The sequence below is a fragment of the Paraphaeosphaeria sporulosa genome, assembly GCF_001642045.1.
Source record: "Paraphaeosphaeria sporulosa strain AP3s5-JAC2a unplaced genomic scaffold CC84scaffold_6, whole genome shotgun sequence".
Taxonomy (NCBI): Eukaryota; Fungi; Ascomycota; class Dothideomycetes; order Pleosporales; family Didymosphaeriaceae; genus Paraphaeosphaeria; species Paraphaeosphaeria sporulosa.
Window position 1 is genome coordinate 609684 of NW_017253365.1, and position 15978 is coordinate 625661.

The 15978-nt window shown below is 54.7% G+C and overlaps 4 protein-coding genes across 4 annotated transcripts; 2 read left to right on the forward strand and 2 right to left on the reverse strand.

Annotated features, from left to right (window-relative positions):
- Nucleotides 1-522: 522 nt before the first annotated feature.
- CC84DRAFT_1147156 (uncharacterized protein) lies at nt 523-1893 on the forward strand (the record flags this gene model as incomplete). The annotated part of the gene is made up of 2 exons (XM_018176581.1): nt 523-1498; nt 1538-1893. The coding sequence occupies 2 exons, from the start codon at nt 523-525 to the stop codon at nt 1891-1893; spliced, it is 1332 nt and encodes a 443-aa protein (XP_018034868.1).
- Nucleotides 1894-1941: 48 nt separating this feature from the next.
- Nucleotides 1942-9838, reverse strand: CC84DRAFT_1147160 (UCH-domain-containing protein; the record flags this gene model as incomplete). The annotated part of the gene is made up of 6 exons (XM_018176582.1): nt 1942-2981; nt 3034-6192; nt 6247-7066; nt 7889-9109; nt 9229-9494; nt 9613-9838. The coding sequence occupies 6 exons, from the start codon at nt 9836-9838 to the stop codon at nt 2296-2298; spliced, it is 6378 nt and encodes a 2125-aa protein (XP_018034869.1). The 3' UTR covers nt 1942-2295.
- A 706-nt stretch (nt 9839-10544) lies between these two features.
- CC84DRAFT_1120979 (SGNH hydrolase) lies at nt 10545-12037 on the reverse strand. Its single transcript, XM_018175597.1, has 5 exons — nt 11688-12037; nt 11530-11629; nt 11438-11477; nt 10904-11394; nt 10545-10853 (listed from the first exon to the last, which is right to left on the reverse strand). The coding sequence occupies exons 1-5, from the start codon at nt 11688-11690 to the stop codon at nt 10693-10695; spliced, it is 795 nt and encodes a 264-aa protein (XP_018034870.1). The 5' UTR covers nt 11691-12037; the 3' UTR covers nt 10545-10692.
- Nucleotides 11898-15648, forward strand: CC84DRAFT_1164957 (uncharacterized protein). Its single transcript, XM_018178607.1, has 4 exons — nt 11898-12864; nt 12965-13875; nt 13921-15207; nt 15279-15648. Exons 1-4 carry the CDS (start codon nt 12375-12377, stop codon nt 15333-15335), a joined length of 2745 nt encoding a protein of 914 aa, XP_018034871.1. The 5' UTR covers nt 11898-12374; the 3' UTR covers nt 15336-15648.
- Nucleotides 15649-15978: the final 330 nt, after the last annotated feature.

Consider the following 15978-nt stretch of genomic DNA (forward strand, 5'->3'; position numbering starts at 1 on the left):
GAAGCTAGCTTTACTAGGATTTTGATGTACCCGGAGTGGACACAGTGAACATTACTAGTTCTGATATCTTGTACGGTAAAGATTCCTGAGGACCCACTCAACTGCTGCCCACGATAGAGCACAAGTCGCCGCCCCGCGAGGAAAGAGTGATCACGCTCATAACCCAGATCGGTCCGCAGAAACCGGACAGCTGCAAAGCTGCCTCTTTCAATACGAAACTCAATTGTCGACCTTCTGGAGCCTAAGCAATATAGTAGGTGCATCGTGGCATGAATAATTAGTGCGACTAGCGTTGAACGCGTGCCACCGACTGAGCACTCAGAAGCGACTACTGTACAACAGCTCTGGTTGCATCGTACCGATACGGCAAAAATCGAAAATCTTCATTGAAGTGAGACATCGCACAAGCAAACGTGGTCTGCATATTTCAGACACTGACGTCATCAACTCGCACCTACCATATCTAATCTCATACTTCACAGCTCATCACATACACTCACCAAGGAACAAAACCCAACAACAATGGCTGAATTAGCAGCCGGCGCCGGCATCGCCCTCGCGGCGGAAGAGGTCCTCTCGACGTCTTTCCAAGCTGGAGTAGCGACTTATTTTCTGGTCAAACCAACCCAGCCTCTCAATGCTACCTTCACGCGCATTGCCGTAGTCCACGACGATGAAATGCACAAGCGGTCGCTGACGCGCTCCAACCACACCCTCACCATCGTAGACTCGAAGGCATATATCTATGGCGGTGAGACTGCCGATGCCACGGTAGCCACCAACGACATGCACGTTGTGAATCTCGAACCAGGGGCAAACCACGAGCCGGACTACCAGCTCATCCCCGCCATTCCTCAAGAAGAAGACGGAAGAATCCCCCGTGGAAGAACCAATCACGCAGCATGTGCTTTTCAGGAGGGCGTAGTCGTCTATGGGGGGACCTCCTCGACCGGCCAGCCCGCCGATGACGGCGACGTCTGGCTCTTCACCCCATCCTCAAAGACCTGGTCAATCCTGCACTCCTTCGCGACCGACGGCCCCGTCCTTCACCCCTCCACCGAAACCCGCATCTTCCCTCTCAACAACACCTCCCTGCTCCTCTTGATCGGCGACTCCACCGATGGGATCACCACCATAGCCAGGCTCACGCCTTCCCTCTCCGCAGATGCGGACCCAGCCTCAGCACCAAGCCCATACGAGACTCTCGTGCCCCCGCCCTCTCCTACATCCCCGTCCAACGCTACCGTCCACAACAACACGCTCTACCTCATCTCCTCCACCAACCCGGTGTCCTCGCAACTCCACGTCCTACCCCTCGACACCAAAGACGCCAAATGGACAACGCTAACCTTCCCCACTAACCCGCTCGTCCCCGGCCCCCGCGCCCGCTACGCGGGCGCCCTCCTCCCCCTCACCACAGGCTACGGGAGGAACTACCTCGTCTATCTGCTGGGCGCGCGGTCTGAACCCTCTCCGAGAACGTCCAAACCAACGGACGGTTTCACAGAGCAGGACCTCTCCTCCCATTCCACAACAGAGAAGGAACCCGTGCCAGAGCCAACCCAATGGTCAGACACATGGACGTTGCAGCTCCCTTCCAGCAACCTCGCGCCTCAAGCGACCCTCAGTATGAAAGACGCCATCAAGCCGGCCAAGCTCAAGGACGCGATACGCACCGGTGTGGGTGCCGAGAGTGGGAAGTGGACGTGGTGCGATGTCGACGTTCGCGTGCCGGATGACTTGGGCGACGCCGGGGCCGGGAAGCTGCATCCGGGACCGCGGGCGTTTTTCGGCGCGGATGTGATGAAGGATGGGAGGAGCGTGTTGTTTTGGGGCGGTGAAATTGCCGAGGGCGAGAAGGTCGGGGATGGGTGGGTTGTGCGGCTGGAGTAGGCGTGGTGGAAGAAAGGGATAGCACACACGCATACAAGACACCGCAGTCAAGTCGAATGGATCTCACCATTTCGTTCTACGAAATCTGTCCATTCGCACCCTCTAATGCATACAACGCCGCGAGCCACCGCCCAACACCTCTATCCCATTCATTCCCAGCCCAATCCACGTAACCCATGTACGTCCCGCATTCATCTCCTGCGTCATCGCCGTCATCGATATCATCATCTATTTAAACAATCGTCGTGCCATGCAACGCAATGCAATACACATGGATACCCCTCTCCAGACTCGTGCCACGAGCGCTGTGGTTAGTGATAAGCAAATACTTTTCCTCTTGAAAGCCAGAAATGCAGTGAAGAAACAAGCGACTGAAGCTCTAAAGAAACGTCGGCAACCCGCCTAGTCCCCCTTGAGGCGAATCTCGGCCAGCTCCGCATCGTCAGTCTCCACGGGTGCGATGAGTTCCATTTCTCCGACTGGCGACCCAGGTGCGAAGCTCAACTCCTCGCCGAAGTCTTCCGCCATGCGATCCCGTTCCTCCTCGTCAAAGGCTACAACGTCGCTGTCGCCGTCGTCGCGGTCTCTGTTGACGTTGTTGAAGCTCCAGTTGGGTGAACCTCCAAGCCGGCTGTGCAACGGCGCATATACGTCTTCGATATTAGTAGGATATGCGCCCGCAACGTCATCTTCGTCAGCGTACCCCTCATCTTCATAGCCAGGTGGGCTCTCATCGTCGAGAGTCCCGGCTGAGACTCCGTTCCGTAGAAGGCTCCCTGCTCCGTCCGAACCACCCCCGCGCAGGGCTCCGACTGCCGCTCCGCTCCCGGCTCCGAAAGCGCTCGACGAACCATTGCGGGACGAGCCGCCGAGGCGCAAGCCGTTTCCCGAAGGCGAGACGTTGCGGGAGGTGGCATCTTCTTCCTCCGAGGCGCCGGCCGCTTCAGAGTCGGGATTCCGCCAGTTGTTGACGAGACTTTGGAGTTCGGGAGGACCTAAAGGGCCGCTTGAGCGACGTCGGTAGAATAGGAGGTAGGCGGCAGTCGAAATGACCTGTCTTGGGTTGGATTTCTTTGATACACTAGAGTCTGGAAGGTGTTAGCGATGGCGACAACTGAGTTGGGAAAAGAAAGGATTTACCATTATACTCGTACCACTGCCCATCGAAGAAGTTCTTGGCATAGGCAGTGTAGTGACCTCCACCAAGGCCACCGTAATGGTTATCAACTGCGAAAAGATCGTATACCAAGTCTTTGCCTTCGTGAAGTCCAACCCGTTCTGACAGATCCAAACCTTCAATGGGGAAATCGACGAGCACGTCAACCTTGTCTCGGAAAACCCGGTGTGAGCTGAATCGCTTGAGATGTACGACGAGTATGTCGGGTGCAGTCCAAATCTCCAGTGTCTTTGTGGCGCGGCGGAGTTCTTTACAGCGACTACAGTACCACGCATTATCCTCGGAGAGGACCTCAGTCTTAGAGGTCTCAGCGAAGCATTCCTCCAGGGTGAGACCGTTTTTCTTTCGAGCGGCCCGCTTAGCTTTCTTAGCCTGAAGTTCCTTGTCTTCCCAGGTCTCGACATCGATCATAGCATTCCTGCCCCGTGAATCCTCGTACGAATTGGCACCAAAAAGAGCATCCCAAGCATCAGCATCCCAATCGAGAATGATACTTTCACCCAGCTTGATTAGCCGCTCGTCATCCTCGTCCTCTAGTTCGTTGTACGATTGAGATGGCTGCTCCATATGGTAAGGATTCTTGCCCTTCTTTCCCCTGTTGAAGTTCTTGTTACGCAGAAGCTTGCGCTCGTGCTTCGTCATTTTCTTAGGCTTCTTGTTCTTCTGTCGGCCGCCGCGAGAGAACGCAGGAGGCTCTTCGATGGAGGGTTGCGTGTCTTCGTCACTGCTCTGGTTCGCTAGTTCTATCGAGCTTTGAGCATCGGCAGAGAATTGCATATTCTCATCATCATCTGCGTCGCTTGACGTAGCATCGCTTCCGGCCTCCAAAGACTGGACCGAAGAGGCACGGGTCGAAGGAACACGAACGCGCTTAGAAATGGGATCATAGCTTTTGTTGGAGTCGAGATTGTTCCATCCGGTAGGCAGATACTCCTTGCCACTTCGCGCATACTTCATTTCGAACAAGTTCCGGAATTGGGGTGGGAGGAAGTTGCCTGGTCGAAGTACCTCAGGCAGCTCGTTGTCAGCTTTTAGTGTTTCGGCTGGAGTCTCTGTAGGCTCTGTCATCGTCACCTCTACGAGATCTTCGCCTTCGACCGATCTGTCCTGAATACGAGGGTCACCGTTAGGGGAGGCATCCTCTTCTGTCGTTAATACTACGTCCGATCCAGAAGACGACTGCGCTAGTGATGTATCCGCTTCGGTGAGAATGTCGCGAGTAGTCATCTGGGCAACTCTGGCCAGGACCTTCTTGAGAATCGCATCGTAGTCCTTAGCCTCCGCCCGATCCACCAATATGTATGACGGCCATAAATCTATTGCCCACCCTTGTGATCGGTATGATGTGGAAGTAGGCTTACGATGGAATAGAGGGACCAGAATCCTATCATGGTGAACGTGATCAGACTTGGGTATATCGACATCGTCACTAGAAAAGATGGTCGTCTGGTACTTCTTCTTCTTGGGCCCAGGCCAATTGGATGGAACGGCTTCCAATTCAAAAGCGTAGAACTCATCTCGCGCCTGGATGCTGCACTCCGCAATCGTGTCTTGGTCATCCATGTGGCGGTAGAACTTGTGACTATAGACTTCGGATAACATGATGCGGTTCCATTCGACCCCGAAACGCTTGCCGATATACTCTTTCAATTGCTTGATAGTGGCGTTCTTGTCGATGTCGATATCAACTTCCCACATCTTCCCGTACAGGGGGATAAACTTGATTGTGTGTTGCCATGTTTGTTCAATGGGCAGTTGAAGGGTCACCAGGCTGTACGGATCGAAAGTAATGCTCACTTTGTTGCAGTCAGGGCATATCATGGTGTTCTTGTAGAAGCCGTTAAAGAGGTCCATGGCTACTGAGTCGTTTCGAGAGTGATGAATATCCCGGAATTTGTTGCCCAGTGCCTTTATAGCTTCGGGGTCATTCACAGTGTTGTCGTCGGACTCGGGGTATTCGGTGTAAGGCTTCTTCTTGATCCTGTTAAGATCTTCGTGGAGCCCGTCGACAAGAAAGCTCAGAAACTCTTGTGAGTCCTGCTGCCCATAGCCTGAGAAAATTGGTGCTGCTCTACCCAAAGTGTTCTTGAAGTTCTTGGGAGCGAACGACGATTGACCAGCCTCATCGTAGATGGAAGCAATGAGTCCTGCATATGCTTTTGCGATGGCACCGCCGTGCCCTAGAGGGTTGTCGGCGTTGATGTCACGCTTGAACTCACTGGCGAGGAAGTATATCGTCAGTTCCTCGACACTACGAATACACTGAAGAGCAGAGTTCATGTAACAAGTGTTTCCGAGGTTCGTGAGTCCTGTTGTTCCTCGTGTCTTTCCGTTTCGGGTCCGGCCTCGCGTCATTGCTCCTGATAGAGTCGGAGTGCTTCGACCGCTGTTGGGTGTACTTTTTGAGATACCAGGCTTGTTGCCTACATTGGCTTTTTTGGCAGGCCGTGAGAGTGTCCCTGTAACATACTCGCCATTCTCGTCTTGTTCCTCCAGTACGAGAATCTGGTCTTCCGCAAGGCCCGCTCCAGCGAGGTTCAGGTCGATGTTGAACGTCTCGTTGGTCATTTCATCCTTGCCAGTCACTTCCTCGCGCTGAGTGCCGATGTCCAGGCTAGTCAGGCTGGCTGAGTCGATGACAAGGGGAAGAGTCGCAGGCGGAGGTGGGGAAGCTTCGGGTGTGAGTATGCCGGTGGCTTGTTGAGTAGGCGCCGGGTCTGAGGCAGCAGTCGAGGGATTCAGTAGTCTCCAAATCCGTACATTGTTCTGCGCTATGCCAGCAGCCAGCTTCGCCGCCCTTATGAATTCGGCGAAACTATCAGCCCTGCTTGCAACGAGTTTCTTGGCAGGATGGTGTGTTGTCGGTGGCCATTTGGTAACTTTGCGAATTGTAAAAATAGGTGGATAGATTTCGTATTGCAGATTCTCGGCAAACTCATTGGAGCTAGTGTTGTGAACGTAACGTCGAATCACCGGTGTGCCTTCCTTGACCCCGTACCACGAAACGACCAACTCCCAGGCCTCAGCAGGGAGGATCTCGTAGTCATGCTCGTACAGGAGACCGGGTCGAAGTGGAACGAAATCGTCGCCTTTCTGATCGGCCAAGTCTTCGGAGAGAGTGGCTGGTTATGTCAAAACATGATTAACGCACGTGACATGTGACTTTGGAAACGTACCTGTATCTACGAGATCGGAGTTATCTACGGCCCCAATCTCGCCTTCCAAAGCCGATTTGTTGAACTCGTGTTGCTTGTCGGCATACTGAGGCGTTCGAGCCCACACGCGTTGCAACCACTTCTGAGAGACGACATAGCCAACTTGACGATCCTGTAACGGTTTCCGCGATAGGGCTAGCACTTTGTTGACCTGGTCGTCCAGGCTGGGCACGTCTGCAGCCGGTGTGTTGGACACGCTGGTCGCTGTCGAATCCGCATTCGAGGCCAAGGTTGAGTCGGAACTGGCAGCGCTGGCGCCGTTGGAGGCGACGTCGGCCATTTCTACTGATGTAGAGCGCAGACTGCGAGCTGAGGCGGCAAGCGGCGGTTTTGCGGCAAGCGGGCTCGACTGACCGCTGCCTCTTCGGGCGGGCGCGGCGCTGTCCACATCCATGCTACCGTCGTCCATGTCGGAGTGCAACCGTTTGGCGGGTGAAGAAGCCCGCAGGGGCGGACGCTGCTCTACGGAGCGGCTGCGATCTCCGTCGTTCTCGCTGTCGAGGGTCATATTTGCGTAGGCCTCGCTCGGGGAGCTCACGGTGGGCGGAGTGTCGCGGGTTGACGCTGCCGAGGGTTCGCTGACGGCGTCGAGGATCTCGCTCTTCATGTGCGGAGGCAGAAAACGAGGCGGTGATGCTGAGTTGCGCGAGGTGGTCGAGGCGGGGAGTGGGGACGAGCGCGGCGAGTCTAGGCGGGCGCCCTCATGCGGTGAATGTGAGGCCGCTTCCTTGTCCTGACCGTGCGAGGGGTTGCTGTGCAAGGCGCCTGTCGCAGTCTTTCGCTTCTTGGAGGCCGTGGTGAAGGCGGGCGGGCCTGGTGAGCTCCACGGGGAAGCTCACGGACAGGCTAACGGGCAGCGTTTGCGTAGGTGACGCGTGACTGCACCAGCGGACTGCGGCCTGCGACTTCGGGGGGCTCAGCAGGGCTGGGGGCGTCTGTGCGGCTGCAGCAATGTTTCGCGGGGAGAAAGCGGAGGGAGTGAAGAATTATTAGCATTTGGCGTCTACCGCCTTCCCAGTCGAAAATGAGCTGCACCTGAGCTCTTGGCGCCAGCGACCAAACTCCACGCCCGCCACTCAAACCCAGCAGCACACCCGGTTCAGGTACGCAGATATGCCGCATGGCAACAACCACTCAAACGCGTTCGCGTGCGGGCCAGCCTTGCTTGAACCGGCCGCCACGCTGGCTGATCACAATGAGGGTGAAGACATGTCCGCGCGCCTAAACTTACCCCAAGCGGGGACCGTCAAGCCGCCACTATTATTACTGCTACCTGGTGCCGCATCAACCATTCCCTATGTCTCGCTTGCATGCACTGCGTCTGCGACCTGAATGCACATGGTCTGGGTCCGAGACCGCCGCTGCGGGTGGGCTGTCACCAACAATGATATTGATGGAACAGGATAAGCTCATCGTGGAATAAGGGACGAGTGCGAGCACTTTCAGCAACTCATTTTTATTTCTTTCGCTAAGGCTGAGGTAAATCAGATTCTCAGCACCCAACATATGCTTGGGTATTTCATAACAAACATGCACATCATTCCGCCTGCCCTCATTTAGAACCTCCAGTGTTCAGCCACGGAAAAGCAGAAGCGCCACCCACTGGGTTCGCAGACCGATTCTTCGTCAGGACGGGAGCATTCTCCTTGGGCTTCTCTCCCGACACTGAGCGCTTCAGCGGCGGCACACTGCCCTCACGCTCGTCCGCAGTTTCCTCTCTACGCTTTCCATCGTCAAAGAAGCGAGACTGCCCGGTGACAGAAGGCGAAGAGCCTTGTGATACACTCGCGGACAGCGTGCGCGCCCCCGGCTTCTTCAATACTTTGATACCCGTGTCGCGTCGTTGGTATGTGGGAGCCGAGGTCTTACCCAAGTTTGCCCAATCCGTGGACCCGGATTTCTCTGTGTCACGTCGCCAGTTGCTCCAAATAGCCGGAGAAGAGCCTGCACGTGCCGCCGCACCGCCTGGACTTGAATCCTGTGCATCCTTCGGTTCGGTTCGCAAGCTTGTGGACAGACCTAGGCGCGGTCGTTGTTCGAGGCTTCGTCGGCCTACCGAACCATCTTCGGAACCGCTGGTTGTTGCTGATTCTGTGGCTTTCACAGCAGCTGCAGCAGAGCTACTTGGAAGGCTCGTGTACGGAGCGCCGCTCGGCTCCTTTGGCGTCGAAGACTTCGTCGGTAGCAATGATGGTTCCTCGATTCCGAGCTCGGTATGAGTACGGTCCGGCGCACCACTCGTGATGTATAGAGATTTGAACGTATGCTCATCTTCCGGACGAACCAGAGGAATTCTGAGTTTACTCCTATCGTCGTCGTACAAAGTAAGCTGATTGGAGGAAAGCAAAATGTCTGCATTATGAGCCCGCAACATGTCACTTCCAATGAAAATCTGGATGGCTTTGCTGTCAGTTTCATCATTACGATTCTCAACGACAGTAAACTCGACCGTCAGTGAGGGCAGTTGAGGCGCAGGACTGCTAGCATGCGATGACGCAGAAACCGGTACAGCTTCCGGGAGATACATGGGTAATTTGATTGTGCGGCGGCCGTCGTCGGTCCTCGTGACATGGTCTTGGAAGCCTAGTCTGTTGACAAGTCGGAAATCTAGAAACGATGCATAAGAACCACTACAGACTGCAGCGTATAACATGGTGTCATGCTTGAACGTGGTAGTGAGCCAGCAACGGATTATAGCAGGAACTGAACCGAGGATGAAAAGACCAGGAGCTAAACCAGGAGCTTCGGGTGCAGTCAATCCGTAACCCGTCAAGCTGTTAGCCCTTCCCGATGTTGCCGAATGGACTGATTGACCAGCTGAGCTCTACAAGAACAAAAGTTGATCAGTATAGTTCGAGTGAACATAGTCGGAATCTGCAAAGCACCCAAACCTCCAGAACGTGAAGCGAAGCCTCGCTGCTACTGATCTTCAGGGTCACGTACCTGCCCTCCAAGCGACTTGTGTGAGTAGCTGCGCTCGCTCATGGCGTGGCCGCCCATTCCGCTGCCGGTTCGGGTTATGAAGTCCATTGACGGCCGAGACCAGTGACCATGATTCGCCGTCTCATCGAAACGCACACTGTTCGCTCGCGAGGTGGTCCCAAGACGGCGGGGCTCTTCGTCGGCGTCAAGATGTAGGTCATTGATCAAGGCGGAGGAGTGGTCGTCAAAGTTGCTGAATCTTTCGGCTGTCGGCTGTTGCAGGGGAACTATAGCACATCAACGTGATGCTTCGAAGGGACATACGGTCTCACGTCCCAGTTGGTCGCATCCACACTGTGGTCTAGGCTCTCCTAGGTGGCACAGTGTGAGTCCCAACTAGAACACGAGACCGTATAGATGTCGCACCTTGCTGAGGGGTGCCTCCCAGCACCGAGGGGAAAGGCGATGCACCGCCCCAGACGTTCTTCAGACGCGAGTCGTCCTCATGTCGGCGCTCCAAGCGAGACACACGGTCGGAAAGCTCCTGTTGGGATTGATGCATGCGGAGCATATCGTCTTGTATCCGCCAAATGTCGTCGCGAGGCTGGAAAGCGGCGCTCTCAGGATCCATCACCAGGTCCTCGCATCCCTCGGTTGACGTGCAATGTGCGGGGGACTTCCGCCTTCCTCCACCGCCCGGCACCAAAGCCCACTGTCGTACGCGCGACCGCCCGTGACTACAAACGGCGCACTCAGTGTGGGGTGTTGTAGTGGGTTTCGAATGCGATTGCAATGAAGGGTGGGAGTGGCCCGATCCGCAGCTTGGCGATCCGTGGACCAGATACTGAGTTGGCGGGCAGTGTGTTGTGAAAGCGATCGGTAGGCAAGCGGCGTTCGATCGATAGTATAAGCGGCAGCTGAAGCTGTTTGCAAGGCAGTCGCCGCCTGCGTTCGTTCGACCGTTGGCTTGAGTTCGTGCGGTCGGCCAAGCGTGTAGGCTTGTCGTGCCGTCGGCGAGCTGTTGGTAGGTGTCACAACAACCTCAATGACAGTCGAAAGCGTCCTTGATCGGGGGACGTAAGCGTTCGGGAAGTAGGGAAGCAGGCCAAGTGGACGTCGCAATGCGGAGGGGTTCGATGGTCGTAACGGTCGCCCGCCTGTGCAGCTTTCCCCGGAGCGCGCTAACACGTGATTGGCTGCATATTTATATACCGTGATCCTGGTATATCATTGGCATGTACTTGACACGATTGAGGGTGCATGGTATTTGGAGAGCTTGCTGCATTCGAAGGAGCAGGGACACGATACGTTGTTCCAGCGCGAGGGATGACCACATACGCGTCACTAGATGCGTTGGTATCTGGACACTATACACAAGTTGACGGGCGTATCTACTTATCTATTTAATCTAGAATCCCAAGCATCACGTACATTCTCTGCGTCACAGTCACGATCTCCACATGATGTTTCAAGTGCCTTGTCGGCTTATTGATGCGCAGCATCCCATGTAGCCCAACCCTCAGCGTCGTTCCACAACGGGAGAAGCAAGGGTACGTTCTCGGGTGCTAGTTCAGGGTAGCTCTCCCTGATGACCTTCAGAAACTCCACAAGAAGAATTTGGTACCCTGCCGGGTTGAAATGGAGCCCTGTCCTAGTCAGTGGAGACACATTTGGACATGGAGAGTACGGTGCCTACCATCATGCAACAACCTCACTAATTCCTCATTTTGCGGCAACTCCAATGCTCCAAGAATCGGCTCGCTCTCCTTCCATTTGCCCTCGGACCATCCTGTGTTCGCCATGAACGCTTTCCACAAGTTCACGACCGGAACTCCTAGCTTCTCTCCTAAGCCCGCAGCAGCTTCCGAATACTTTTTCAAATCTACATTCTTCCTTGAAACAGCGGCCCTGCCCTGAGTCTGGTCGTTGGCCCAGACCAGGTGCTCATCAATGGGCGCTGGAGCAACGAGCACAACCTTGGGTTTGTGAGCCGTGACGGAAGGATGGGTGATGATCTTCTCGAGGTTGCTGACGTATTCATCTAGAGGAACGTGCTGCTTGTTTTCTGCTTCAGGACGCGAGGCATCGTTGGCGCCGAGGAAGACTACTAATAGACGGATGTTGGCTGCAGATGGCGCTGGAACAATGTGCGGGAGGATTTTGAGCGCTTGCCGGGAGGTGTAGCCACTGTTTAGTCAGTCCGAGTTGAAGTATCTGAGGTGCAAGTTACCTGAAACCGCGATTGACGACATCCAATCGACGTATGTACTCTGCGTTGCTGCGGCGTTAGAACATGGGTCAAGTTTCGAGAAAATTACGCACCATGTTGCAGACCCGCTGAGAAGCCGAATCCTCGCTGCTGATTGAACGAGTCCTGGGTGATGGAATCGCCAAAGAGAAGGATCTTGTCCCAAGTAGCAGCCTTTTTGGGGCAATTAATATTGACAAGCTGTCCGCGGAGTTGAGTCAGACATGCTTACCATGGTGGTGTGGTCTACGGTATCGCGTTCTTCCACTCTGCAGTTTCTCGAGCACCTGAAGCAAGCCAGTGTTTATGTAGGCGTGAGAACACGGCCCATATCTCGCGGTGCCGGAATAATTGGGCTCCGTCTGTTACCTACCGTACCGCTCCGAGTGATGGTCTAGCGCCACAGAAGCCACCATGCTGCAGCATTAGTTACCTCGCATTGAGGAACTGCATCGCCTTCAATGCCTTCAGGCCATCACCTCAGCTACGGGCACAGATTGCAACGAAAACGAGCCACCTTACAATGTTGTTCAGCACCGGCCTCGCGCATCGCGTGCTTCGGGCGGGACGCCTGCGTGGTGAACCCTGACTTTAGCGCAGCGCATGACGAAATTAGCGGGCGACCAAACAACAGCAGCCCGAACTCAAAGTCACAAGATGCGTGCTTTGCACGGTCGTTTCTCGGGCTTTGTTTAGTGCGTTCTGTTTGTGGGACGCCGATCCATCCAAGCTTTCTGTCGACAGGGGCATTCTACAATGCCAAGGATCCTGGTGGTGGGATGAGGCACCTGGTGGGCACCGCCTGCCGACCCCAGATGACTGCCTCCCGGCGCCGGACCGCCTGCTCCCTGCACTCCCGCAGCCTTCTTAACCTAAGCGCTCCGATAGAGCCCCTGTGCGAGCTCTATGCACAGTCGATATGCCCAAATCTTTTATGTCTTACCGCAGCGTCGACGACCGAGACGACACCGACGACGCGGATCTTGAGCGCCAGGAACAACACGATACTATCAGCAGCGCAACGCCTACCTCGCCGACAGCAACATTCCGCCCACCACGCCCGAACCGAGCCTCCGACAACGACCTCACCCACCACAACGTGACAGAACGTTCATCTTTGCTGGGAAACACACACAATGCACGTTCATACGCAAGCGTGCCGGCAACCGTGCCCGGTACACCACGTCCGCCATATGGTGTACGGCAGTCCAGCCAGCTCGTAACCAGCACCCGTCTGCGTCACAGCCGTCAAGGCTCCATCAACCAGAATTTCTCCCAGCGGCTCGTCAACGCGCTGGGTGATCGGTCGGGCATCACACGACGGCACAGCACGCAGGATATGCAGGCTTCCAAGATCTCTGTATTCGCCGACGACCGCGTCTGGTATGACCAGTTTACTTCGACAGATTGTATGAAACTCCCCGGTACAAAGTCGCTACGTTTTAGACATAACCACTTGTGCATGAGCCCACTTTTGTGACTTGGCTGACTTCGTTCCTGCGAGTACAGGGGTACATGATTCCATCGCGGATGCGTATCGGGTCAAAGCCCTCCGGAGCCGCAAGGACTTCCGGGGCAGGGTCTCGGCGTGGTTTGACGGCGCACAGGCTTGGATTCTCGTGGCCATCATCGGCGTCCTGACGGCACTGGTGGCCTACTTTGTCAACATGGCCGAGAGCACCCTCTACGATTGGAAAGAAGGCTACTGTACAAAGCGATGGTACAAGAGCAGGAAGATCTGTTGTGATGGGGCGAGCATATGCGAGGACTGGCTACACTGGTCGCGTGTCCTTCGTAGCGACCGCCTGGACAGTGTGAACACGCAATTCGCTGCCTTTGTAATCAGCGTCATTGTGCTCGCATTAGCCTCTTGCTTCTTGACTCTGATGACCAAGACGGTTGTTCCTTCTGCGATATCGATTGCAACGCTGGACGAAAACTTGGGTGCCGAGGTGCATCACGCAATACACGACGAAGACGATGGGAAACCAGATGCGAATCATGAGGAACGGTACAACGAGCTCCAACTGCGCCCTCCCATGGTGTACTATTCGGCTGCTGGAAGCGGTGTGGCTGAAGTCAAAGTAATTCTAAGCGGCTTCGTCTTGCACGGTTATCTCGGTGCGCGTACTTTGGTCATCAAAACCCTGGGCCTGATTCTCAGTGTGGCATCTGGCATGTCCCTTGGCAAAGAAGGCCCTTATGTGCATATATCCACGGCGATTGGAAATATTGCCTGCCGGATGTTCAGAAAATATAGCAAGAATGACGGAAAGCGCCGAGAGATCCTCAGCGCCAGTGCGGCCTGCGGCGTAGCCGTTGCTTTCGGTGCGCCCATCGGCGGCGTTCTTTTCAGTCTCGAGGAAGTCAGCTACTACTTCCCATCTAAAACTCTCTTCCGTACTTTCTTTTGCTGCATTGTAAGTATATGCTCTCTACATTCATCCACGGTTCTAACATGGTAGGCTGCCGCGTTATCTTTGAAGTTTCTTAACCCGTACGGTACCGGCAAAATTGTATTATTCGAAGTCCGCTATGTCCTAGATTGGAAGTTTTTCGAACTGCTACCATTCGTCCTTACTGGGGCACTGGGTGGTGTCCTCGGCGCTCTGTTCATCAAAGCATCCCGCATTTGGGCACGCACATTCAGACGCATATCGGTCATCAAGAAGTATCCAATGTTGGAAGTGCTCCTTGTCGCCTTAGTCACCGGACTTCTCAGCTTCTGGAACCGATATCTTAAACTACCGGTCGCAGAGTTGCTGTTCGAGCTCGCCAGTCCATGTGACACTTTTACTGACAGTGGCGACGGCTTATGCCCAACGAAAGAGCATATACCCCAAACTCTCAAAGTGCTACTTGTAGCTTTCGTCATCAAAGCCGGTCTTACAGTCATAACCTTCGGTATAAAAGTACCAGCGGGGATCTACGTGCCGAGTATGGTTGTCGGTGGTCTTGCGGGCCGTATGGTCGGCCACGCAGTTCAGCTCTTCGCTTTGCGCTTTGCAGATGCAGGTTTATTCGGGCATTGCGATCCTTCAGGACCGCCTGGATCCTGCGTCGTGCCTGGTGTTTACGCCATGGTCGCAGCTGGGGCAACGATGACAGGTGTGACTCGTCTGACAGTCACACTGGCTGTTATTCTCTTTGAGCTTACTGGCAGTCTGGAACACGTGCTCCCCTTTTCGCTTGGTATTTTGGTCGCAAAGTGGACTGCCGACGCCATCGAGCCACTCAGTATCTATGACCTACTGACAGACATGAATGCTTATCCCTTCCTCGATAATAAGGTGCGGCCCGTATTCACCTCGGAGCTTGGCGACATCACCGCCCAACCCCGCGCACAGCGTATCATCGACATATCCGAATCCGCGCTCGTCCCAGCCTCCGAACTCAGGGAGAAGCAGCAATACCTCCAGCTACTGGGCGAAATTGACGGAGGTCTCCCAATCCTCAAGCATGATGTTCTCGTCGGCCTTATCCCAGCGCCAGACCTAGAGTTTGCCCTGGACAAACTGGAAGATGAAGACAACACCTTGTGTCTGATGTCCCCACTTGTCGACTGGGCTGCTGGCCGTGAGCACATGTCCGATAGCAGTGAGGCGATAGAGAACAGCGATTTCACGCCCTACATTGATCCCGCGCCTGTTGCGCTTGACATACATTCCCCTATGGATCTTGTCTACGAGTGTTTTGTCAAGCTTGGGTTGAGATACGTCTGCGTTCTGCGAGACGGCAAGTACGCTGGGCTGGTAAGTCGCGCGCACCCCCTCACCTCAAAGTGCTCCCGCCCTCAAATCAACGCTAACCACCCATGATATAGGTCCACAAGAAAGCGTTCGTAAAATATATCAAAGAGTTGGAATCTGGTGAGAAATGAACATTGCGGACTAGTTTTCAGCACTCTTTCTTTTGCAGACTTTCTTTTACTTACATTTTCCTACTTAGATCTTGGAGAAGTAGGGCTTTCTCATTGATATCCCATCTGCATACACCACCCCATATGGAGCATGACGACGGCGTTTGGGGGTATGCTTTACACGCGCACTGTACTTTCCCTACAACTACAAACGGCGGTGATTTTCTATCAACATAACGGAGAAGGGAACATACAGACAGGCAGGCAACTAGACGCATGCACCATAAAGCAGCAATCGCGCGCGGTGGCTGCGATTTAGAATCAGATCAGATCCATCTATGCGACCCTAGCGCCTCAACGTGTAACCACCTCGCCGAGTAAAGCGCACCTTGACGGACCTAATCTTACAACCCGCAGATACAGTAAAATTCCCTTGTATGCCTCCCTCCGCTAGTGCATAAGTAGTCGCCTGCGTGCGTGCCGCTCATACGCTTCTCACGCCGGCTGCTGAGGCTGGTGCGTGTGGGTCGACGCGGGCCAATCACAAACAATGTACGGGGACGATGTATGCCTCCGCAAGCGAGGCCTAGCCTTGTGCACCATGCTGACGTTTATATCGATGCACGACGAGCCATGGCTTTTCCTCCTTCTCTTTCTTTATAGG